General features: G+C 43.6%; 1 protein-coding gene across 7 annotated transcripts in view; it reads left to right on the plus strand.

Moving 5' to 3' along the window:
- DACH1 (dachshund family transcription factor 1) overlaps positions 1–27306 on the plus strand; it is a 1193143-nt gene that overhangs the window by 1052044 nt on the left and 113793 nt on the right. For all 7 annotated transcript variants that reach the window (XM_029603010.1, XM_029603012.1, XM_029603015.1 and 4 more), the window contains 2 exons: positions 13181–13328; positions 25799–25942. In XM_029603010.1, the coding sequence (XP_029458870.1) occupies positions 13181–13328; positions 25799–25942 (292 nt within the window). The remainder of the gene's footprint in view (positions 1–13180; positions 13329–25798; positions 25943–27306) is intronic.

A 27306-nucleotide genomic window follows, 5' to 3' on the forward strand; every position in this document is an offset into this window, starting at 1 on the left:
ACCAAACCAAATGTGGAGCAGACTTTGAGCTTGGAACATGATGAAAACTTGGCACTGGAAACATGACGAAGGCTCTGGGAGAGTTCCATTGCACCCTACACCACTCGTGGGCTGGTTGCGGACCATGCTGATGGTGGAGCAGACTTTGGACTTGAGACCTGGGCATAGACGGAATCTGGGCAAGGAGCTACAAAGACCAGGAACAGGATTTATGGACTCAGGTACTCAGAATCAGGGATGGGACCCCGGCATTTAAAAACAAGGGACTTCTGGAGGCTTGATCAGCTAAGAAGACAGGCCTTGTGGGCTGGTCATGGACCATGTCGCTGTCACTCCTGGAGGAGTGGATAAGAGCAAAGACCTGGAAGGTGGGACTTTGCAATGAGGACTGGAACATCAAGAACTAGACATCAGGAACATGTAAAAGACATAGAGACCATCTAGAGACCAGGAACATGCAACGAAGAATATAGAGGAGTTCCCACGAAGAACAAGGAACATGAAGGCCTTGAAGAAGCGAAGTACTGGAACTCTGAAGACTCCTGGAGCGAAGAGGTAGTGCAGTACCTCCAGGGACATTCCAGTCCCTGGAATATCATTTGTCATTGAATTGTTCATAGGATTTACCCATGTAAGTTCACTTTACATGGATAAAAGGCTTTTGAAAATTGCTGCAATAATAGTTATAATTACATGTGTGAATCCTTTTGAAAATTAACCACTTAGGAGGTAATTTTAAAAGGAGTTACATGTGCAATTCAATGGTATGTATTGTAGCAATTTTCAAAAGCCCACTTACATTTGTAAAGCACATTTACATATGCAAAACCCACTTTTAAGCATATAAATGCTTTTTAAAATTAGGCCCTTAATGATCTGCCATGAGCGCTATTATATCAAAGCGCCTCATGCTAGTACTACAGCGGCTGACATCACTGTGCAATCTTGGTCTGAGGCACAACACTATATACCTGTGCTGCTGCAGTGTACATCTTCAGAAGTTGACGGCATGGTTCTGATCCCTGCTGCTGTCTCCACTCTTTTTGCTGTATATATACTATATCTGATAAGGTCCAATATCACACTGGAGCACCAATTGCACTCTACACATACAGTACACACACCAGAAGTGCAAGAATGAGTTTTTTCTGGTCAAAGTTCAAAAAGAAATATTTTTTACTTTTATTGCGGCTACTCCTTTTAATTAGACACAAACTTGTGCAGCGAAACCCCCAAGTTTGTGTCTAATTAAAAGGAGTAGCCGCAATAAAAGTAAAAAATATTTCTTTTTGAACTTTGACCAGAAAAAAACTCATTCTTGCACTTCTGGTGTGTGTACTATATCTGATGCCATGTTTGACTGAGCCTCACTGCCTCCAGGGAACTTAAGGTTAGCTTATTCTTATTTTCTACATTGCAGAGACTGATAATAAGGGAGTCCGCATCAGGACAGGACAGTGACTGGGGATTGGGGGCTGAGGGACAGAATGGAGCAGGGAGACACCAAGATGACGCTGAGCCGATCTCTCTTTGGCAGTAATTCTGTGAAGAGAAGCTCATACTTCTATGACCAAACACAGACTGTGGGCTGTAGGTAAGACACGCTCTAGTCAGGGAGAGGGAGAAATGGAGTGGAAGAGGAAACATGCTGCACTGGGGGATTAAAATAACTAAAAATCAATAAAGTTAAAAAACAATGTTGAGAGGAGTTTGGTGGCAGTGATGGTCGGTTGACTAATGAGAGAGAGAGAGAGAGAGGTAAATTAGTGTGTGTGTGGGGGGGGGCTAGTGAAAGAGTGACTGACTGAGGGTTAACCGGTGAGAGAAGGAGTTACTGGTGGGGGGCAACTGGTGAGAGAGATAGTGATTAGTGGGAAGAAGATTTGTGAGAGAATGAGCATGTATGTTAAAAAGAGTGTGCATATGAGAAAATCAAGATAAACATACAGAGCAAAAAATACTTTGGGAATTTCATTTATTTAAAAAATGGTTAAAAATTAATGAAGTTGTAAGTGGAACAATCAGAAGTTAAGATTTAAAAGCAGCCTAAAAAAGGTGGGTTATTAGGATTTATATAAGGCAATAGAGGGAGCATGGCGTACTAGCTCAGGAAGTCTATTCCAAACATATGGCAGCATTTCCCAGCTGATGTGCTGCAGCACACTAGTGTGCTGTGGCTGGAGTGCAGGTGTGCCGTGACTGCAGTCTCATTTCCGGTTTCTCTCTTGGCCTGTAGAATGTCCTCCTACCAGTAGGGGGCATCAGAGAGCAGCACTTATTGGAAGCTGCTCCTGCTTCCCCTCTGCTGGCTCTCCTGTGCAACAGCAACTGCATGAGGCTCTATAGGCTTGTGAGACCTGCTGGCCCCATGCAGTTCAGATTGCAGAGGGAGGCTGGCAAAGGAGGAATAAGCACGGATTGGGGGTAGAATGGGGAAAGGGGCAGATGAACGGGACACAGTGTGTGGGGGGAGAGGGAAGGGAAGGTGATGATGCCAGGGGTTGGGAGAGAAGGGTGGATAGAAAGGTAAAATGATGATGATTCAAGTGGGTGGGGAGGAAAGGTGGAAAGAGAAGAAAGGTGATAATGATTCCAGGGAGTGAAGTTGAGGGAAGGTGATGCTAGGTGTGAGGGAAAAGGAAGATTGATGATGATGTCAGTGTGGGAGAGGAGTGGAGAAAGAGGGAAGGTGATGATGCCAAGGAGCGAGGGAGAGGGAAGGTGATGATGATGAGGCCAGGGGGGTGGGGGATAGGGAATGGAAGAAGATGATGATGCCAGGGGAGAGGCACGAGTATGATGCTGAGGTAATAGGGAAGGAAGAAGATAATGATGCCAAAGAATAGGGGGAGAAGGAAAATAGAAGAGAAAGTGATGAAGGGGATGTGGGTAGTGTGCCACAAAGAAGTGACCCTTGTGCCAGGTGTGCCATGAAACGAAAAAGGTTAGGAACTATGGTGCAGCCAGGTGGAAAGCTGGTGTCCATTTTTTGACACCACAGCACTATATATAAATATAATTTCTCTGAGGACAAGGAGAATCGTAGTCCTCAAACATGGGTGACATCATTGGATGGAGCCCGGCACGAAACTTTGATCTCAAAGAATCTAGAACTTTTAAACATGCCCTACTGAGCATGTTCAGCTGTAGTCATTACCCTGCCACCTAGACAGAGTCTCTTAATCTCTTTTTTTCCGCAGAGCTGTGTGTCTCACTGTATTCAGCTTTGCTCTCCTCACAGTTTTTGTAAGTGATTTTTTTCTAGAGCTGCAGCTGTTTTTTTTTCCTTTACCTTACGGCACTTTTATTTGTTTTCCCTTTCCTTCCTCTTTCCTCTGTCTGCCAGCCACATGTGGTGGAGTATTTATTTATTTTATTTAATTTCTATACCATTTATCAAAAAATCTAAATGGTTTACATTTCTCACACACATAATTGCTTTACCTAAAAAACAAAACAATGCCCCTAATATTGGGGACCAGGTCTGCCATCAAGCACCATGGTCCCCCTCAATGCCATCGGAGCTGCTGTCGATGTCAGTGCCATTGGTGCCTTCGATACCCTCAGTGCCATTGATGCCCTTGATCCCATCAAGTTGTGTGAGTGGCCACCCTCGATGCTGTCAAGGCACATGGCCTTGATGCTGCGGCAGCCCTTGATGCCATCGAGGTTCATAGCCTCGATGCTACAGCCACCCTCATTGCCATCGAGGTGCATGGCCTCGATGCTATGGCTGCCCTAAGAGCTATCACGGTGCATGGCCTCAATACCATCATGGTGCCATTGAGGTGTAGAGCTGCCATGAAGGCTATCGGGCGTGTTGGCCACCAATGCCTTTTGTTGCCACTCTCAACAATGTCAAGCACCACCAACGAGGCACTGGGATCACCATTGAGTGCCCTAGTTGTCCCTGAGGCTGTCGAATGCAATGGCTCTTGAGAACCGTCAAGTGCCACTGAAGCCCTCGAACAACAGGGATTTCAACCTTGAATGGATCGAGCATCGGGCTCGCCATTTACTCAAGGCTTCTTGGCAGTATCCTGATGGGGCACTAAAGAGCATTGTGCTGTTCCATCACTGGCCTATGGCTATTGCACACCATGGATGCTGATGATCTCGGGGTCCCTGAGCCACTGGGATTTGGGGGCATTAGAGGCCCTGCCTGGATTCATGCACCATCTGTGTTAATGAGCACTAGTGAAGCTATCATCAGCCATAGCTGCTGGCAAGGGACGCCATCGAGCTCACAGCATCGATGCCCTCAGACAGATAGGTGAGCCGAGGGGAACAGTCGATTGCATTGGTACTCAATGGTTCTTCTAGACACTGATGAGGTATGTCAGGACCGTGTTGGGGCTGCTGAGCTTCTGCCTGCAGGTGCCCCTGGCATCCTTACTACCGCCAGTCCCTCAATACCTTTGGGCACTGGGGTCTCTATCGGTGCCGCTGGGCTATTGAGGTCCACAGGCACCTGTGGAGCTAGGGAACTGATGAAGATTCAATTCGATTAAGCGCCATTGAAGCCCTGGGTGCCCTCAATGTGATCCATCGTTGGTGAGCACGAAAGTGCTGTGGGCCTTACAGGCACTGTCATCTCAGTGAACACCACTGGACATGGTCAGATGCCACAGGACACAACTGCAGAGCAACATGGGCACCATTGGTCGCCATGGACTTTGATGCTGTTGTTCCATGAGGGAAACGGTGGTGAGCCATTCCCGACACAGTTTTAAGGGATGTGTTCAGTCTATTGAAACGTTATCAGGTACTGGAGGGGGCGACACCATAGAATGCTACCCACCACCATGCCATACCCAGAGCCCCAGTGGTACTGGGGACACCTCCATTATACTGTTCCTATGCACTCCACTGGGAGTTACTGTAACAGTAGAGCATAGCATGCATGGTTGGGTATGGCAAGGCATCTACTCCAAGTGCCTCGGTCAATGGCAGGCAGCACTCTCCCTGTCTGTGCACTTCTCAGGCATGGCTGAGACCGGACGTCTTCCAGGAAATGGACAAAGCCCTGGACACCATGGGAGCTGAGCCCGGTAAGTTCACTTCACCTGTAAATGTTATTATTGCTACAAATGTCCACATGTTTTGGCATAACATGCTCACATTGATTGATGCAAAGTGCACATTTTATGCCAAATAGTACATGTGTATGTCTTATCATTCATGCTTATGTCTTCTTTGTTTCCATAGCTCTCGCCCAGGAACCCACATGAAGCCCCAGGGACCAGCACCGCAGCCCCAGCTCTCACTGCAGCCTTCCAACTGGATGCATAGACCCAGTGGAGTGAAGAAGAGGAGTATCAGCAGCCACAGCCATCAATGCACCAGATATAAGCACCCCTGGGGCCACCCCATGCCTTGACACAACCTTTAACCTTGCCAGATTTATGGAGAGAGCATTGCTGACATGGGAGCAAACTGTCCAGTGCCCATTTGCCTCCAGCACACCATGTCACCATCAGGATGTAGAAGACACTAGACACAGCCCACCAGCCCAGGCATGTCGGCTTTGGAATGATGCTCAGTTCCTCAAACACCAGCAACCACAACACCAGCAGCACCGGAGCAGACAATACAAGACATGCTCGACCACATCAAAAGGAAGCATGGGCTCAACCTCCATCACATACGGACAGAGCTGGTGCAGTTGAGGAGGGCTCAGATATACCACACCCAAGCCCTGAAAGTGCAGACATCAGCCCTGATGCAGGGCCTAACCACTGTCACAACTTCCATAAACAATCTGACAACTGCACTCACACAAATCCTTGACAGATTGCCTGAGCCTACACCTATACCATCCCCATCCTTCTAGGAGTTTGCTCCAAGTAGCAGTCTCTGGCTACCAGAACAGCCCAGGGATAGGCCCTCCAACCAGATGTCACCCCCAACTCAAAAGCCCCTTAGAGGAAATGGCCCATGAGGTTCCCCAGTAGTAAAGAGAAAAAAAAGCAATCAAAGAAGACATCACCAAACAAGCCTCGCTGCCTGTGCTAGCTAGATAAAAGAAGACTGCTGGACCCATCCTGACTACATAGCTCCTGTGCCAGCTAGATGAAAGAAGACTTCTGGGCTCATCCTCAATACAAGGTTTCATGTGCCGGCTAGATGGAAGAAGACTGCACTCTCCAGTCTTGGGGTTCCTGCCTCCATGCTGTTCTCTCCGGTCTTGGGGCGCCAGCTTCCATAATGTGTTCTCCAATCCTGATCCTTATGGCTGTTACATGAACTTTGCTGCTGGCTCCCTTTGAGTGCATTCTTCAACATGGACTGACTGGGTCTTCTTCTTGAACTTTGCTGCCATGGCCATTGCACTGTCTTCCTTTGAGTACAGTTTTTCAACATGGACTGGGCCTTCTTCTTGAACTTTGCTGCCTTGGCTCTTAGGCTTCCCACTTTGAGTGCGCTCTTTCAACATGGACTATCTGGGCCTTTTCTTGCCATCACATAGATGTGCTCACATCAGCTCTAACCTTAGAGCTGTACTGTAGCCATTGGGTTACCACTTCCACTTTCTAGGTTCTTTGCAGCAATTATGATTTTACAAAAGGATAAAGTCATAATACTATATATGTCATGTTGCCATTTGTAACAATTTATTTGCATGTCTTGACTAAATGTGCTGGTCATTTCATTTACAATGTCATGTGCTATTTGATATCTTTACCTTGAAGAATATGATTACTAAAGATGTTGACTTGCTTAGAATCTAGTGACTGCAATTGTTATTTAATAAAGGGGTCACATGCTTTGAAACTTCTCTCTCTGGTTGTATCTTTCAGTTGTGTGGTTTTTGTCTTTAGGGTTCACTAGGTAAAAGGTTTGGGTCCTACATGAAATTGAATGCTAAAGTGCCATGGACAATTCTACCTAGGCACATTTCTCACATGCAAGGCCATATGGCCTAGGCCCTAAAACTGAAAGCTCATTGTATGCTCCCAAGGAAGACAGCAAATGCAAAACAGGAAACGTCTTACTATGGAACTTCTTAAGTGGCTCGTGTTGCCTTCTCAAGAGAGCACACTCTTAACTAACTTTCGACTACATGGGCATGAAATTAAGATGGGTACTATCTAGCTAGTGGTCACCTCCAACGCTGTCTGGTGGAATAGATTTTAAAATGCTTGGCTAGAGGTGCTGTGGCAATGTCTTTACTCTGTTGGTGACCAATAGGTTGTCTAGCTATCCTGATGTCATAGTGCAGCTATAACAAACCATTGGCCTCTTCCACTGTGAATGATCTATCACCTCTGACCAAAAAATGGGCCATCTCTCTGGGTTTAGCACCTAATGTTGTCATCAGATAAGTCTTTATTCAGAGGCTTAGTTGAAAAGTATATAAAGCACTAGGTCTCGTTCATCTTTAGGGAACAGAAATGTGCCACTGCAGATGCCAGACCCAGAGAATACATAGTGTACATGTACTTCTTGTGTGGGGTTAGGTGAAGTGACACTAATCACCCCAATTGTGATTACTTAGGTCCCCTTACGTTTGCACACTTAAAAAAGCTTTTTAGGTATGACAGTTTATAAAAGATGTCATCTACTTGCAACCTGCTAGATAGACCATGTCACCCCAGAAAGTGGCCTCTATGAAAATCTCATAAAGGCTGCTGTGTGACAGCTGCAGAGGAGTCACAGAGGTGTGAAAGATAGATATCCTCCACTGCCCAGTGAGAGACAGTGATGAGGCCTGCTGTTGCATAGGACCAGGCAGACTTGAACAGACTGGCTCCCACCCCTGTACTGCCTTGAGTTGGTGATCTGTACATACGTCTTAGCTAAGACTGATCCAGACCTCTCCCCCAACCCACTGATCTGGTAAACATGAAAGTACCTGGCATGATGGTTCCATTAGCCCTCACCTTTCCCTCCATCCCTGCATCTCCAAAATATGTTTACAGCATCTAAATCCCTTCCCCCAAACACCACAGCACACTTGCAGCTGAAGCTCTTCCAACCAGGCACACCCCTCAATGCCAATTCAAATAGGCCACTCATGGTATTAGGTGGGAGAGCCTCAGGTGCCGAATGTGGGGAGGTATACACCACAGGCAGATATCTACTCATCTGGCAAAATGGCACTGCATATAAGAGCTTTGACGCTGCCAGTTTTTATCCTCCCCCTTGATAAATGAATAAACAGTGTCAGGCCAAGGTGGAATGTTAGGCTACAATGTGTGAGCCCATTTTCTTCCCACCTACACATTAGCATACCTGTAGTATCCAGGGTAAAGAGTAGAAGCACAGGATTGCTTCTGTCAAAAAAGTGTGTGCTAATTGGGTTCACATACAGTACATGCTCTGGTGTATGCATTGGTGTAGGTGTGGTAAAGAAGATAAATACAAGCCCTACATCACCTCCAGACACAGATATAGACCGAGGCTCACACATCATGTCACTCACCCAGCCACACTCAGACATGCTCCTCTGTTAAGACATTGTTGTTTACAAACTGCCTCTAGCACTTTGGTTACCTACTGAGGCACAAAATTGCTGTTCCTGGATTGTTCGTCATCAACCAACAATGATGTCTATGCTAAGCTTATCCTTACCTGCTAATAAGGTAGTCAGAGTCAATGTCCATGCCTGGCAGCCTGACAGACATCTGTCAGAAGCATATATGCTCACTGATTTGTCGATGTTACAGACATGGGCCCCTCTAAGCCTCATGTGCCCCAAAATGCTTGTCTTTCTACATAATAACACTGAAAGTGCAGAAGACATTAATGCCTACCACATGATACCTCTGAGAGCTGTTGGCCTAAACAGTTTGCACAGTGGCAGCTTCTGAAAGAGGATTATTTTTGGCTCATGATTTCCTCAGCTGACAACATCTTCTCTAGCCTTAATGCTATGCATAGATTTTATGACTGAAAATCTATCAGCACACCTTCCTTGCTATCCACAATGTCTAAAATGCTCAGAAAGCACAAGACACCCATCCTATAGGACAGCAACTCTGCTACATTGGTCATAAGTCATGGCAGCCGTGCATAAAAGCAAGGACCTCAAACGGAAAAGACCTGAAAGGTTGTGACTCAGTTTGAAAAAGTATCATTCTGCTAGCTTGTGTCATCACAAAAAAAACCCTCTGACCCATACATTTCAGAGGTGACTTTCAACAACATGTGAAGGCATGCACCATCCTATTCCCAATCCAGCCTTCAGATACTCCAACCAGCATCCTTGTATAGCCTCACCAAGCAGCTAACATAACCAACATGAAAGCCTAAGGGCCAAGGCCCTCACCATCTGTACATGAGAGTTGACTGAGTGATTATCTAGATGTAGCAGGGCCCAGCTGTGCATGGTCGTCTGCAACCCCTATAAGATATGCTAGCATGCAATGACTTGTGAGAAGTTTAGGATTGCCACAAGATATGGCATGTGCTTCTCAAACGGCTGTAAGTGAAGGCCTGCTAGGTGAGAACACCAATGTCAGCACTGCCTCAGAAATAGCTTGGCTTTGCAGGCCCATGTGACACTATGCATCCGATGTACATGTGGATATATTCGGATGAACACAGGTGTCAGGGAATCTGGCTGTAACATGTCGAGTCTGTGATTGATAATTATAACTGTTAACTTGTAGCTTCAGGCTGTGCTTTGAAGTAGCTGAGCTACTTATGATTTCTATGACTTATAGAGAACTTGGCTCTATGTCTGAGGCCCTCTAGAGTTCTGTCTTGCCTATGCCATTATCTTGCCCACATTTGAGAGCTAGGACAAGGTCCAAGGCATAGCTGAGGCAAGCAAGAAGGTGCAAGCAATGGCTAGCTATGTACACTGTGTTGGCAGTCCTACACAAATGCTATGGCGAAATGTTCAATCACTATGAATATATTAGGCCAGCCATATCTCTTTGATGTTAGGTTTATTTAGTATATACTTTGTCTACTACTGTCTAGTGCACCTGTTACTCCATAATCATAATGTTGCCTAACTAGCCCTAAGTGGCTTCAGTTACATACTGACCCAGCCAGAGGACCTGTGAATAAAAGAAAGGCAGAGATGAGACCAGTTCAAACCACTCTGCTGGGCTCTCTTCCATGGAAAGGGGAAAGAGTAGATGAGGACAAACAGGCAAAGCAGTATTGTATGACACTTTACCAAATCTGGCTGCCGGTCCATATGGTCTCCCCAGCTTCTGCAGGGGGATACAGGGGATCCTCAGGTAGATCTGGCATGACATCCACTGGGATACCGTAGCTTAGAGCCAGATTATGGAATACACAGCAGAGCAGCACTATCTTGGCATTCTGGATGGGGCATACATTAAAGCTACCTTCGCCTTGTCCAAACAGCGAAATCTACTTTTTAGAACTCCAAAGGTGCATTCTATGACACAGCAGCTAGATCATAGGGCCTCATTGACCTCATCTCCGCTAGCATGGTGCAAATAGCAACAGCCGTGAGAAGCCAGGTCCTGCAACCATATCCCAAATCTCCTGCAGCAAAGAGAGAACGGCTGTATCGCTCACAGCACCGTGACTTTGTGCTATCACTGCCAACCCCCAGCATGCTATTACACACTAGAAGATAAGCTCTAGCTTGACATGAGCCTTTAAAGGCTATTTCTGAACCCAAAGTCCATGCCGCCTTTTACTGTGACACTATATATATGCTATAGCACTTGCTTATGCTATGTCAGATTTTCCTGAATGGAAAACTGCATGTGCAATTCCTACACAATGTATCCATGACATTTACAACCAAGCTATCACTACCAATTTCTAGCACTCCTATAACACTGAAGCTGCACATTACATGTCATTGCAGAAAGACATCCATCTCGTGGTATGGTTGTATATGTCCCTGGCAGTTCTGCAGTATCAGGCCAATGCAATATAGTGCGCTCGGCCAAAGGCAGGGGTTTACTGGTAGTTGAACGTGCATTTTGGACGCGTGTCCAAATTCCCTCATTCAATAAGGGAATTAGTGCATCCAAAATGTGCGTCCAAACCAGGAAGAAGGTAATAGCGCTCATAACATGTAAATTAATGTTGATGAGGCTATTAGCTATTATCCCCTGATGCAAAAAAAAATATATGCCCCAGAGCAGGCTGTAATTCTTGAGGAGCCTTACCATATGACAGGGCAAAGGTAGCGCCGGCGCCATTTTGGTTCCTGTCACCCGACGTCACGAGTGCAGGAGATTTGCTGGACCCCCAGGGACTTTTGGCCAGCTTGGGGGGGCCTCCTGAACCCCACAAGACTTGCCAAAAGTCCAGCGGGTGTCCGGGAGGGACCACCTGCACGCAGGCCGTATTGCCAATATTCGAAATGGCGCTGGCGCTACTTTTGCCCTCACTATGTCGACATAGTGAGGGCAAAAGTAGCGCCGGCCGTATTGCCAATATTCAAAATGGCACCTCACTATATCGACATAGTGAGGGCAAAAGTAGCGCCGGCGCCATTTATGGCCGGTGCTACTTTTGCCCTCACTATGTCGACATAGTGAGGTGCCATTTTGAATATTGGCAATACGGCCGGCGCTACTTTTGCCCTCACTATGTCAACATAGTGAGGGCAAAAGTAGCGCCGGCGCCATTTCGAATATTGGCAATACGGCCCGCGTGCAGGTGGTCGCTCCCGGACCCCCGCTGGACTTTTGGGAAGTCTTGTGGGGGTCAGGAAGCCCCCCCAAGCTGGCCAAAAGTTCCTGGGGGTCCAGTGGGGGTCCGGGAGCTATCTTTTGCACTCGTGACGTCGGGTGACAGGAACCAAAATGGCGCCGGCGCTACCTTTGCCCTGTCATATGGTAAGGACAAAGGGCCACCGGCGCCATTTCTTTTAACGCAGCCGTGGCCCGAGAGCGGGAGATCGCTCCGGGACCCCCCCCCCACTGGACCCCAGGTAATTTAAAACATTTTGGGGGGCTTCGGGAGGGTGGGGGATTTATTTTAAAGGGTCGGGGTGGGTTTTAGAGTGCCGGTTTTCCCGCCTTCCCCCGATTTATGATTTTTTATGATTTAAAAAAAACAAAAACCATGACGATCAGATTTCCCTCCCCCCCCCCAGCCAAAATCAATGGTTAAGACGATCGATCACCCGATTCACATCCCTAGTTTTTATTGGCCCAGCAGGGCTGTGTAGGTGTGTCAGAGAGAAGACTTCATTTTATTGCGTGCTATAATAGCTGTGATAATAGCCGTGATCTGCGATAACAGCCGCTAAGGAACAATAAAAACCTTTTTCCCCTCTACCACAAAATAAAAAAGTTATTATTTCCCACGTTAAATCCCACTTTAATCTGTGTTATTTTACCGCGGAATGCGGTAGGGGTCCCTCACTTGCATAATTTTCAAGCTTTTGCATATTCATTATCATATTTGCATGATAACGCATGACACAATCTGTATCTGGATAACTTTAACCTTCACTGGATATACTTATATCTGGCTACGTATAAAAGAAAAAACATTTCTGGACCAACAGGCTTAATCCCCCATCCCAAAAAATAATAGCAATAATATCAGGGCACAGAGCCTGATGGCCACACCAGCCCCACTTCCAAAAAGAATTAAAATAAGTTGTAGGTCATAGCAGGCTGAAGAGCAGAGGTGTTCTTTGGACCAGGGTTAGGGAAGGGCTTTCAGTTAAATGCATACTTTTGGAAAAAAAAAAGTATGTCCATATTTTTTTAAACTAGCAGTGTGCAGCTAGTTTTCCTGAGACAATATTCAAAGTGGAAGTATACACATACTTTCACTTTGAAAACTGATGCAGAATCAGTGGGTTATATATAATCTCAGGCTGCGTATCTATGTGAACAGTTAGAAAGTCACCGCCATAGAATTTGTCATAAATGTGTATTTGTCATCTAATTTATTTAAAGATAAAAGGGAAGGTTGTATATTTGTTTGCAGTAACTGAAAAATAATGCTAATATTATCGCGCTTTAAATCTGTCTTGTCTATTCAAGAAAAGAAATATAGAAGTCATATGACATGACAAAAGAGACAGACTAAGCCAATCTTGTTTTATATCATTGCATACACAAAATTATAGTTCTGTTTCTCTTTGTTAAATCAGAGCTATGTTTCAAAGCACACCATGACTTAGAATGTCATTTTTGATTTGGAGTTATATGATCATCCCAAGTAGAAGATATTTTTCATGTACTAAATTTATTTTATTTTTAAAAATTTTGAACAGGGTCTGCTAAAAGTTGCGATAGACAATGCCCGAGCTCAAGAGAAACAAGTTCAACTGGAGAAAACCGAGCTCAAGATGGAACTATTCAGGGAACGGGAACTAAGGGAAACTCTTGAAAAACAGTTGGCTGTGGAGCAGAAGAACAGAGGTGTTTTACAAATACAATGAATTAACATGATAAGTTATAACTCCTAATTAAAAATCTGTCTATCTTTGCAAAGTGATTCATGTAATAGGGATGTGCATTCATTTGAAATTAATGGGTAATCTGAAATGAAACAAGGCATTTTTGTTTCATTTCATTGAGAACAAAACTAATGGCCAGTGCTCCTAAAAATAATGAAAATGTTTTCATTCATATTTGGATCTCATTCAAGTCTGTGGGGCAAAGAAAATGCAGGATTTTTTTTTTAACCTAAGCCAAGCCAGGGAAGTCTCTGAAGTTAGGCTGACCAGAGCTGAGGTGGGAAGGAACAAGGAAGGAACAAAACCAATCAAGATCAAGCATTTTTTAACCAGCCTACCTAGCTGGCACCTGCATAGATTGAGAGAGTTTCACATTTCTCTACCTTTGAAGAGTAACCATTTTCTCAGTGTATTTCTCTGCTAGATCTCAAGCAGAAAGGTTACATTTCTGAAGCTCTCTGAGCCAAAAAAAAAAAAAAAAAGGACAATCAAAAAAGTTTATAAAGGAAAGGAAGAAGAACTTAAAAATAAGTAGGCTGTGCTGTTTCCTCTGTCACATTATGTCCATTTTTTGTCTATTCAGTGTTATAGCTGTGCTGTATCATTGAATAGGCCAAAGTATTTGTGTGCAGTAAGTGCATTTGTGCACTGCAGAGAGAATTTTATTTTAATAGTTGCAGTGTTTTTGACCAGTGAACACTGCAATGAACCATTTGAACACCAGCCTAGCTTTTTTTTTTGTTCTCTTTTACTTTTCCATGTTAGAAAAATGAGTCAGTAGATACTGACTTTAGTGTATATGAGACTCTTTTTCCATAACCTGTGTTTCCAAAGGAAGTCAGTATTAACATGCTACAGATTGTGTGTGCTATTTGTTGTGCTGTCTAACTTTGTGAATTTTGAGTGTGTGAGAGTACTGATGAAGAGCACACTACATATATTGTAAAAATAGAAAAACCTTAGCCATTCCTAATGACTGCATCATGCCACAGCAATCAAGAGTAGATGCACTAGTAGCAAAAACAATGGGAAAGGGAAAGAGAAACATTTTCCTTAAACAAAGGGCCCTAGGGAAAATACAAATAGTAGTAGCACTACTGATAGTTCTGAGAGGACAAGGACTCCTTTGCCAAAGCTAAAGAAAGATTTATTAGCAAAGGAAGCCAGAGGCAGGATCGGACAAGAAGAAGGTCATGCTGTAAAAACCTCTGCTGCCTGCTCTCACTGTCAGCTCTATTCCTATGGTGTAGTGGCAGGAGAAGGCAGAGTCAGTGGAAAGTAGCCTCAGTGGAAGCATAGAGACACTAGGAGTGATGTACAGTGCTCAGTGCTCCTCCCTAATTTCTTGTGAGCACAGGGCTCCTCCCTAATTCCTTCTGAGCAGTTTCTGCTACAGATACTGTAAGAAATTACTGATTCAGTTGAATCTTGTGAGGACTTCTCAGATTCAGAAGATATAGAACTTCTAGTATGTTACGTTTGGCAGTCTGCGGACCCATCCCATGGACCACCACAATTGCCTCCAGCTCTAATCCCAATGGAGAAAACGCATCTGAAAGCCCCCGAAGGAATACGTGGTGGGCCACAGTGTTCCAGCTGCCTCCAGTGATGTCGTCCCTCACATACTGTGCCATCCCTAGGCTTGCAACATGACACTCTGCCAGATTTAAAGGAACCATGGCAGGAAAACCTCCATGGCCCCTAATGATGACGTCCTCGATGCCACCTTATATATGGGACCCTTCTGCAGCAAGATGTCTCAGCAACAGGTCCACTGCTGAGAAGTAGAGTGAGTTATTTTAGTGTTCCTATTTGTGTTCCTGGTCTTCATTTCATCTGTTCCTGATCTTTGTCTCATCTGTTCCTGGTCTTCATCTCCTCAGTTCCTGGTCTCCTTCATTCCTTGTTCCTGTGGTCTTCATCTATGGTCAGTCTTCAGTTCTTTGTGTGATCTTTGTCTGTGGTCATTCTTCAGTTCTTCACTGTCTTTTGTGTCTTCATCTGCCCACCTGATCTGTTCCTCACCTCCCCACTTGCCTATCCATCCCGCTTTCCCTTGGATGGATCTCTGGTTCTGATTGCAGCCTGCCTGTGGACTACGCATGAACTCTACCTGTCATTGACCATTGCCTGACTTCTGATCACGTCTGAACTCTGCCTGCCTTGATCCTCTCCTGCTCTGCAACTACACCTACACTACCTACCCTGGACCTTAGCCTGCAACGCAACCATTTTCCACGGACTTCCAGCTTGGCAGCAAAGGCCCCACTTCAGATCTATCGGCTGCAGCACCCAAAGGCTCAACCTAAGGGAAACAAGGGCTGGTACAGGTGAAATTCCAGTTAGGCTGCTGCCTCAGTAAGCTCTGCCAGCCAATGACAGACATGCAGGGCTCTACCCTGCAGGTTGCACCAACTCCACCACTGTTCAAGGATCCATGCCCACAATGTAGTAGGACAGAGCATATTGTCTTCTACTAAGCAGCTACAAAAGGCAACCCCCCATAAAGAGCATGTGTTGGAGAGCCTAAAAGGTGCTTTGGGACTTTTGCATCTGTCTACCTTCAACCCTGCCCCAGCATCCAATCATCTAGTGAGGGAGAAGTCTTCCTATAAGACCATCCAAGGTTTGAAGACACTTTAGAGTGAGGAAGGACCAGACTTTTGCAGAATACTTTCACTATTGTATGGCCATCGGTAGAGGAAAGATAATGGGCCAACTTAAAAACCATAGAATGCAGCATCATTTTAAAAAAGAACACACGTTAACTTTGGTTTCCAGAGAGGCCATCTATCACTCCAAGCAGTAGCAGCAGGAAAGGCATAGAAAAGGGTAAGTCAGTCTCCCAAAGCTACCCCTGACCTCTTCCTCCAGTGAGGTAACAGGCAAGCAGCCTCCAAATCCACATCATTGGCAAGCCACCATGACACAGACAGGATGTTTTATCACATCATTGTCATGTTTGTTTATGTATTTATTTATTTATTTATTTATTTATTTATGTATAGCTTATCATCATTTCTAAGTGATTTACAAAGGCACATTCATAAATTCATTAACAAAAAGCATCATAAATAAAAAATAAACAACCAATCAAATAACAATGCAAATAAAACATAATACCGCTGTCCAACTGGCTCTTTGTTATTACTGAGAGAACTGAGACCTACTATGGTTTATCTGTTAAATATATGTACTGAAAGCCTGCTCAAATAGGAATGCCTTCTCTATTTTTCTAAAAACTGCTTCAGTGTTTATTTGAAATGGAAGAGTGTTCCAGAGAGTTGGTCCCTGAATGTAAAACAGGAGTTCTCTTGACTCAACTAGGCAAACTTGCGTGAATGAAGGAATATCTAGAAAGCAAAAGAGAAAGTTGGCATTAACGTTGGTGACATGGTGCATCAGGGACATGATTGCCCTGGATCACCATCCCTTGCAGATCATGGAGAATGTGGGTTTTAAGAGGCTGCTGCACCTGTTAGCACCCAGTTAGAAAATGGTTTTACAGACAATATTCAATAGATGGGTTATCCCCATCCTGTACACTCAATGCTGTGTTCATATGCAGGTTCAGCTGGCCAAGCTACAGAGGATAAACATCCATTACCTGACATCTGGAACAGTCAGAATGCGATGTATATCTAACTTTCCTTGATGGCACACTGGTAGCAACTGGCTGAGGCAGGCAGTAGCAGTAGCTCTAGCCAGGGTGGATCAGCATTATACAGGTGGGCTGTGCTGCTCATTCAAGTGATAGATATCAGCCATACCTCAGTGAATATCTTAGGAGCAATAAGGAAGAATATGGAGGGCTGGCAGCTAGAACACAGTGACAGGACTGTTATTCCTATCTGTATTTTGTTAGAGGCGAAAGTGCAAACATGAAAAAGTAAATAGTAGAAGATGGGACTTTGCTTTGCATACTTGCTGCACCTGGCAGTAAAGGATGTCTTGGAGACCTAGGAGAAATACAGCAGCTTGGTCCTGAAGAACTGTTAGAGGTGTAGAAAAATAGTGGGGCTTTCTTTGCCAGTGTGAAAGGTGGACAGCAGCTCAAGGAAAAGCAAGAAACAGTGTGGGTGCCTCAGTTCATTCAGGATATAGGCACCAGTTGGAATTCTGACTATCTAATGCTGCAGAGTTACTGGAGTTACAGACAGCTTTTCAAGACTTGCCTCTGGAAAGCGAGATAGCAATGGATCACCACCTGGGTCATCATAATTGACTACTCATGCAAAGATGATACAAGTCCTGAAGCCCTTCAAGGTTGCCATGGAAGATCTGAGTTCCACAAGAGCCACCGTGAGTGATGTCATCCCCATAGTTAACATTCTAGAGGAGAAGTTAGGTTTCCAGCAGGAGCAGGAACCGACATTAAAATGTTGCTGTTCGTAGATTCCTTGCAGCAGCAGGTGCAAGATAGGTTGAGACCCCTCACCAAGAAGGATACTTACATGCTAACCATGCTTTGTAACCCACAGGTGAAACGGAGTATTGACTTCTGGCATAACAGTCTAATTCACTGGAAGGAGATCCTGATGGTTAGTGTGAAAATGGGAATGCCAGAGGCAGAGGGGTGGTTGGGATGCAGCACTAGAAAGAATTGCCCCCCCCCCACTCATTAGGGTTTGATGAGCAGCAATCTATCAACTACTATTCCCTCCCCATATACTCACACACACTTTTATCTGCCCTCACCCCTGTGGTCATTGCAAAACAAGCTTTCCTGACAAAGGCTATAGCTACCGTGATTGGCTGCAGATATCATTCTCCCACAACAAGAGACCTCCGCACAATTATAAGTTACATGATATTTTACATAGCCCATCGAGGATATGGCCACAAATCCTATGGCATATTGCACACACAAGGCTGTGTTCTAAAAAGGCCTTGCCAAGCTAGCCTGTCATTTCCTCTCCTTCTCACCAACCAGCAAGCATAGCGAAAGGTTATTCTTAATGGCAGGGAGCATCATGAGTTCACATTATGTACTGTTGGCTCCAGAATTTGTGGAAAACTTAGTCTTTTATAAAATAAAAATCTTTCATTGGGTTTCCTGGTGAGTGGGGGGTTTCACTGGACCATCATGGATCAGATTTTTGTAAGCGAGAGCTAGGGTGGTAGTCACAGCCTCCTGGCCTCCAGATGTTTTGAGTGAGGGGAAGGGGTTGCAGTGAGCTTGCCATGATGCTAAAAAGTTAGTTTTATTATTAAATTTACACAACAGCTGCCTCTAAATGCAGTGGAGAGGGGAGGGGTGGGACAGGGGTCTATTCAGCCCCCCAGGGGTTTTACTACTTTTGAAGGTGGGGTGTTCTCAGGACCGAGCAGACCTTGAGGCTTATTTAACACATAATTTTTCAAATATCTCATGTTATCTCCATGTTAGGGCATTTACAGTGCGAAAAACAGTCTAATGCAGCTTAGTGAATGACCCCATTAGATTGTATGCCATCTGGGGATAAGGACATACCTACGGTACCTGAATTCTGCTTTGAAGTGTTGAAAAGCAGAATAGAAATCACATAAATAAATAAATAAATAAATAAATAAATAAATAAATAAATAAAATAATAACAACTACAGAGAACCAATGCCCACTGTTTTGGCCCTCAGCACCTTGCTGTTTTCTTGTCTGTTGCCGCTCTTGCTACTGTTACTCAGCCCACTTGTGCCTTGCTTCAGTTCCTTGTTGTGTTGTTCTGCCACTCTTACTGCCCACTCTACTTCTGGTCTTCTCATGGTCCCTATCAGAACTCCTGCAATTGCAGGTATCATTTTGGCCTTCTCACAGTACTTTGGGGACATTTTCTGCCACAGGTTTGCTGCCTTACTTCTTACTTTATGCCTTGGGGTTTTGATGCCATTGTGCTTTTTGCCTTACCTCTCACTCTGTGTCATAGGGTTTTAATGTTAATGTGCAGTTTGCCTTACCCATCATGCTGTGTCTTGGAGTTTTGGTGCCACTGTACTCATTACTTTACTTATCATTCTATGCTATGGAGTTTTAATGTCATTGTGTTGTTTGCCTTGCCCTTCTCTCAATATCCTGGGGTATTAATGCTACTCTGCTGGCTGCCTCGCTCTGCTTTCTGCACTTTGTGAGTTTTAGGTCACTGTGAATACTGCCTTAACACTCATTCCCTACCTTGGGACTTTGACCCTGCTTTTCCTCTCTTTCAATTCCTGGGGATGTTGATGCCACTCTACAATTTCTTCTAACAAAGTGACTGCAGTGTATGTGTGAGTCCAGTCCACAGTATTGGATGTATTCTAAAATTAAAACCCTAACTTGCTGCGTATCCCTCACTCTATGCCTTAGGGTGTTCATACCAACATTAATGGTGCTTTTCCCCCCCTTACATGCCTCAGGATATTCATGCCTGAGCAACTCCCTGCCTCCCTCCCTCACTGTCTTGGTATGCCTTGGGTCGTTCATGGCATGGTTAGTGCTGCTTTGCTCCTCTTTTAGTGCTTTGGGCTGTTCATGCTACTATCGGTGTCATTTGCTCCTTTTCTGTGCCTTGGGCTGCTCATGCCTCTGTCTTTGCTGCTTTGCCTTCCTCACAGAGCCTTGGGTGTTGATGCCACACTTATGTGTTGCTGTGCATCTGTGGTTTGTGGTATTAATGCAAGTGCTGCTGCTGTTCTGAGCCTATCTTGGTACCTTTGGGTCATGGGTGTTTCTGCCTCTGCTCCTGATGTCCTTTTCAAATTCCCTTACAGCACTTACTGACTATTTGTCTTGCCATGACTCTGGGCTACTTTGCTCTGTAAGGGTGCATTGGAATATTCATGTAACTCTAAGTGCCATTGCCCCACTCTTCTGGTTTTGAAGTACTTGCCCCTCTGCTGTTGATGTCTGTAAAGTTTCACATAGCTACAACTGAAAACTCCAAATTGTGAGGCCAAATAGGATGCATTGTTTACCCATGGACTATAATGAGAAATGAATAAAAATGACACAAACAAAAAAAATGTTTCATAGAAAAAAATGTTTCATAGAAACAAATCGAAAAAAAAAAAATTCCATGCACATCCCTATTATGTAACTTTAAGAAGGAGGATAGTTAAGTTTTGTTTTAAGGAAATTCTTTTTATCTAAACTTAATGGTTTCAGTCACAAAATCTTTATAAAACACATGGAGGTCAATATTAAGACATTGCCAGCTAAGTAACCCCTGGATGCATTAAGCTGTGGGGTTTTTTGCGCGGGGGGGGGGGGGGTGTCACTGCGATAGTGGAGCTCCTCCCCTGAAAAAGCATCAGGCTGTATGGCACATTCATTTGTCTCATGGGCAAACACCATGAGACAAAAAGATCATGGTCAGCGGCCCTTTAACCCCATGGTGGCTCAAACTTCACTGGACCACATGGACCTTAAATAGACATGACTAAAAATGACACAAATTAACAAAAAAATATGTTTCATAGAAACAAAGTGAAGAAAAAATGTACATGCACATTCCTATTATGTAACTTTAAGTAAGAGGATATTTTTTTGCTTTAAGGAAATTCTTTTTGTCTAAACTTGTTCATTTTAAACTTAATGATTTAAGTCAGTGCTGAGCCCTGTCTCAACCCAGGGCTGCCAATCAAGGCGGCCCCAACTTCCCCAAAATGTAAGTAAAAAAACAACAACTGTGCAGCAGCAGCCCCGGACGCCCCTTCCCCCATTCCCAAAGTACAAAAGTGAAATGTGACCCTGGCCTCCAATCTTGATCCCCCCAAGTGACATTGACTACCCCATCCCCCAACTCCCACAAGTGACAGTGACAGCCCCCTCCCCATCCCACAAATGACATTGATGGCCCCCTTTCCCACCCCTAGCTTCCCAATTGACAATGACGGCTGCCCCAATTTAAAAAATAAAAGGGTCTCGGGCCCCAACCCATTCCCACCCCCTTCCCACCCTCCCCCTGAAAGGGAAAAAAAAAGAAATGACCTGGCCTCCACCTCCCCTTCCCACCCCAGAAACCCCCTCCTGCACCACCCCCCATACCTAAAAATGGATCCCGCATCAGGCCAGGTGCACCCTCACACCCAACTCTGTTGGCACCATTTTCCACAATGGTGCCGACCTGACTTTGCTCCAGCCATGTGACTGAGGTAAGTTCTAAGGAGGGTGGGGGATGGGGAATGGCAGCAGGGGGGATTGTTGGGAGCCATCATCACTTGGGGGTGTGGGCTGTCACTGTCACTTGGAGGATGGGAGGGTATGAACTATCAGGGGCCAGTACTTTTACTTGGAGGGAGAGGGCTGATAATGTCACTTGGAGGGTAGGGGGATTGGGACAGGGGCCGTGGACACATTTTACTTTTGTGCTTCTGGGAGGGGGAAAAGGTAGCCGGGGCCATTACCGTGCAGGTCTTTTTTTTTTTTTTTTTACATTTTGGGGGAGTCAGGGCTGCCTCAGTTGGAGGCCTCAGGTTGTCAACCACCCCATTTGTCTTGACTTTTTTTTCCCTGCCACTTTAAATGTGTGGTGAAACCCTCGGGACCCACGTTAGAGTCCCAGGCCTCCTACCTCACATCTAAAGCATTTTAAATAGCTGTTATTTTATTGTGGCTGACCACCTTCTCGGTCGGCCACGATAAAATATTTATATCAAATTGACTAGTAATGACCTTCTTTTCATGTATTTGCATTAATCATACATGAAAATCATATACAAAGAAGGTCATTGTAATAGGGGAGGGTATCTGGGCAGGAAGATTCAAAATATTGTGTTATATTGTACAATATACGCGATAAAATGTTTTCTTAGAGCACTAACACAGCTTGATGCATCTCTCCCTAAGTTAGCTGGATAAGACTTATCCATCTAACTTACACGGGATATTCAGCAGTACAGCTGTGCTCCTCAATATCCCCATATTTGCTGCTATTTAGCTGGATAAGTCTTATCCAGCCAAGTTTAGATCTGCTATGAAGAGTTCTACTTTGGTTAACCTAAACCAGATAAGTCTGAATATCACTACTTATCCAGCTAAGTTAACTGGATAAGTATCACCACCCAGTTAAGCCCACTGGCTATTCTGCTAACTACTTAGTCGAATAAGGGGGTCATTTGTGAACGTGCTATATGGCATTTTCGCATGCGTTAAGGCATTTTCGCATGCAAAAAACACCTTTAACGCATGCGAAAATGCCATATAGCACTTTGATAAATGACCCCCTTATACGGCTATTTGGCGACCGCTGAACATAGCTGGAAATTCAGCAACTGCCACTTAGCCGGATAAGTCCTACTTATCCGGCTAAGTAGCATTTGAATGTCAACCACATGTACTCAAATTTGTATGTTCATTATTGAGAAATAAGGGTCTAAACTGTCCAGTTATAAGGGGGAACAAAATTCTGACTATGAAGCATCTTTTTTCCTTTTCTATCATACATATACCATTACAGCTGGAATTCATATTGTTGCATATGCTTTTGTGATGTAACTTGTGCCCTGTTGTTCCATTAGCTTGAAATCATTGCTAAACATAAAAATGTTTATTGCATAAATCAACCTGATTATACTTCCTCTGCATGTGTTGTTTATATAACATCTAAAAAAAAAATAATTTAGTAACAGGTTACACATGACATGCTATTTTCTGTTAGGTACTGAATCAGGTGCTGTGAGCCATGTTTACATTGTGGTTGGAAGCATATTATAGTTAGATATCCTAGTTTAGAGCATTAGTTTCTCAATACCTTGTGGGAAAGACTATGAATGATTAATCTGGAGACCTGAAATATATGTATATATTGGGCAGGGACAGTTCTCAGTAAGATAAGGAGAATGTGAATGTATATGAAATAGAAGAATATTATCTTGTTTGAGTCTTGTTAAAATTTCGAGGTCTCTCAAGCCAAAGATATTTTTTTTTTTAAATGATGGTCAATAATCAAAAAGCCAATCAGTGGGAAAGTTACCTTTTAAGTTTACTCAGTAGCTTGTCCCTGAGGTTCAGCTTGAAACCTCATGCTCTAAATATACTCTGCTAAATTATATGATTAAAGTTATCCAAGCAACTTTGCCACTCACTGGATTAAAAAAAAACAAACCCGCGTGACAGAATAGTATCCAACCCTTTCACATCCTGCTCCTCCTTCAAAATGATAAAAAAATATAGTTTGTAGTCCCGCAGCCCCATTTACAATTCCAAAATATATAAAATTAAGTATAGCATGGACAAAAGGCACTTATCAACTACTCCATCCCCTACTTTTAAAAAAGATTGTGTACTAAAATCACCCCCATACCCCCAAAAGTATCTCTAAATTCAGAGAGTTAGGAAGTAAGAATCTTACCTCCTTCCATTCCCCTTAATAGTAAGTGCTGAGAGCTCTGATAACTATCAGCATATGGTGTTAATGTATTCACTGAGGGGCAGATTTTCAAAGGGGTACGTGCGTAAGATACGCGCGTACCCCCCGAAAACCTGCCCCAAGCTCCCCCTGCGCATGCCGAGTCTATGTTGAATAGGCTCGGCGGCGCGCGCAAGCCCCAGGACGTGCGTAAGTCCCGGGGCTTTCCTTGGGGGGGGGGCGTGTCAGGGGCGTGTCGGCGCTGTCTATACTTAATATTAAGTAGAACAAGGTTGTAAAAGATTCTCCTATACTTCTGGAGATATGGGTGTGTTGTTGGCAAGTCTTTGTAAAGGTTAGGAGAGCGATAAGCGCTACTTGTCCACACTACAATTACTTTATTATTTAGGGTCCTCTGGACCATAACTATCAGGCAGATTCAGAAAAACCTGCGGGAGAGCTGGCTCTCCTGACACGTGCCCAGGCGCCTCTCCTGGGCGCACAATTTTGTATTCAAATTAGGGCAGCACGTCCCTAGCATCTCCTTATTAGCGGAAGCGGTGGCTGTCAGTGGATCCGACAACCGACGCTTAATTTTACCGGTTTCAGTTGTCGAACCTGCTGACAGCCGCGGGTTCGGAGAATGGACACCGGCAAAATTGAGGATCCATTTTCCAACCGGCAGGCCGGCAGACAGCTTTTTATATATTTTTTATTTTTTATTTTTGGGACCTCTGACTTAATATAGCTATGAGGCAGGCGTTAATATCTGAGAGTAAAATATGTGGCTTGGCCGCACATTTTACTTTCAGTATCCCGCGGGGATAACTAATAGGCTCATCAATATGCATTTGCATGTGATGAGCTCTATTAGTTTCTGGGGGATTGGCTGTGCATTTTACACACACTATTATGGCCGAGAGCACCGTTCTATATCGGCCTGTATGTTTTTAAGCATTTTGGGAGAGGCGGGAGGCAGGCAGAATCAGCTGCTGCACTACTACTAATTTTTTTTTGTTATCCTGCTAACTTTGGGACAGGAAATTTTCTGACCAGTGTTAACCAGATAAGTTTATTCAGCTAGCACTGATATTCAGCACTAGCTATATAAAATTAAGCTAGGCCCCCAGAATGCCCCCCGTACTGCCCCTTTTATAACCCAATAAATATTAACTTGGTAATATTTACCCGGTTCAAATTTAATTGCTCAACATAGGGGAAAATTCAAGTCTTGGGATTTGACAGCTAACTTCAAAAGTTAATCAGCTAAACCATTTTAAATATTGGCCCCTATGGTTTCAGTGTGATGTGTGCTATGAAATATGTTTTTTTTAATTATGTAGAGTATAATATCAAACTAAAGTATATCTAAGGTTTATTTGTACTTTGCACATTGCAAGAGCAATAAATTGCAAACCTTTTTAAAATAATTCAGTCAATTGTTAAAAGAAGCAAGGTCATGAAATCTCAAGATCTTCCTTTTCCTCTGATTTGTACACCATGCCTGAGGATACATTAGTGTCTGAAGTTTTTGAAAGCTTCCCTTACTTAATTACTCCCAGCATTTTAAGTCAGAGTAGTTCTGTGTTGAGTCATCCCAGAAACCAATTCCAGCATCGCACTGATATCTCAAAACCATAAATATAGCATGAATAACTAAAGAGTAGATTCAAGGAAGATTTTTAAACTGGTAGGAATAATCATATCAAGAAAAAAATTGTGTAAAGGTATAAAAAATATATATTAGAACAAATAAAATAGAAAAGAGTTTGGAATAGTGTATGAAGAGGAAAGAGCCATGCTAGGAAATAGGCAAATTGATATTTTGAAGAATCTAGCAAGTACGTTTGCATGTACTGGATGTCTTCTAGTGCTGAATTTTGTATGCTCTATCATTAGCTAAATCTTTATTAATATCTAATTTTCCAATTATTTCACCATAGATAAAGAATAAGGAAAACAATTCTTTGAAAAATGATGTGCTTTGCTTATAGCTTCTAAGAAATGTCAGTGTAATGTAGGATGAATCATATGATTGTTTGTGATAACTCTAAAAATGATCACATAACATTTTATAAATGCTTCCTGAACATTGCAAAAAAATTAAAACTTGTGCTATATTTTGCAGCAATAATTCAAAAAAGACTAAAGAAAGAAAAAAAAGCAAAACGAAAATTGCAAGAGGCTCTGGAATTTGAGACAAAGAGAAGGGAACAAGCAGAACAAGCGCTGAAACAGGCAGCATCAACAGACAATCTGAGAGTCCTTAATGGTAAGGTCCTAGGTTGTTGTTGTTTTAAACTTAATTCCATAGTATAGGTACTTTCCATAGTTTTTCGTTCTAGTAATGTTCATCTGGTCTGCCACTTTCAAATTAGGCTCTGTTTGTTTATCAGCTGTTTCCATAAGAGAAGGCAGAGATCGTGGTGCTGGCGTGGTCTTTGGAAATAGGCAAATCTACTGTTTTCAGTTTTGAAGTTCATCAGATACCCATTGTTTCTAATCTGCCAATGCACCCCCAATTAAGTACTGTTGCAAAAGCAATCTTTTTTTAAATTTTGGACGCTGTACCGGCTAAAGCTGTTATTGAGGAATAATGAATGTTGCACAGTGTTTCAGACGTTAATATTTACCATCCTTGACTATGTTTTACAGTGTTTCAGGCGTTAATACTTACCATCCTTGACTATTGTAGCTTAGAGTTCCAACAGTTACAATGAGAGCATTTCAGATTACTCAAAATGTGCTGCTCACATTTTGACAAAACTTTCATCTGATTTATCAAAAAAAAAATAAATCATTATTTTCAGTGGGAAAAGCATTGCCACAAAATTGACACATTTTTTGCATCAAAGCAAACATTTACTAAATGAGCTACTATGAATTAAATGTAAAAACACCTCCCATCACAAGTAAAAATAAACCCTTCATTTTATGGGCTATGTCTTATATAGTTTCTGTGTGATCAGTATCGAAAAGAAAATGGCTAAGTAACAGGGTCATTCTTCAAATCGCGATGGGTCATTATCGAGTGCACCGCATCACAAATTGAAAATTTAAATGAAGGAAAGGGGAGGAGTTTGGGCAGGGTTTAAGCGGGGTTTAGGAAAATGAGAGACTGGTAGCACAACGGGTGATAATGTTTCAGACATTATTGCCAGCAGTAGCACCGGAACTACCTTCACCTTTTCCATTGGTGCTACGAGGGTGATAGTGTGAAGCGCGGCTGCAACCGTGGCGGGTGAAAATGTACCACTGTGATACGGCCGCCTGCTCAATATCGACCCTGCCCCTTTTTTTCCCGTGGCTCATCATTCCGCTAGGCCTCAGTTATCCAGATAAAACTTATCCGGCTAACTTACATAGGATATGCAGTAGCATGACTGTGCTGCTGAATATCCCCATATTTTGTTCTACTTTGCTAGATAAACTACATCTGGCAAAGTTAAACCTGCTTTTTGGCAGGTCAGACTTATCTTAACCAGATAAGTCCGAATATCAGCACTTATCAATAAGTCCGGATATGTATCATCACCCTGAATCACCCCAAAGTTATCCAGCTAACTACCTAACAGGATAAGTGACTTATCCAGATAAGAGGCAACTACTGAGTATAACTGGATATTCAGCAGCCAC

The sequence above is a fragment of the Rhinatrema bivittatum genome, chromosome 5 (genome assembly GCF_901001135.1).
Source record: "Rhinatrema bivittatum chromosome 5, aRhiBiv1.1, whole genome shotgun sequence".
Taxonomy (NCBI): Eukaryota; Metazoa; Chordata; class Amphibia; order Gymnophiona; family Rhinatrematidae; genus Rhinatrema; species Rhinatrema bivittatum.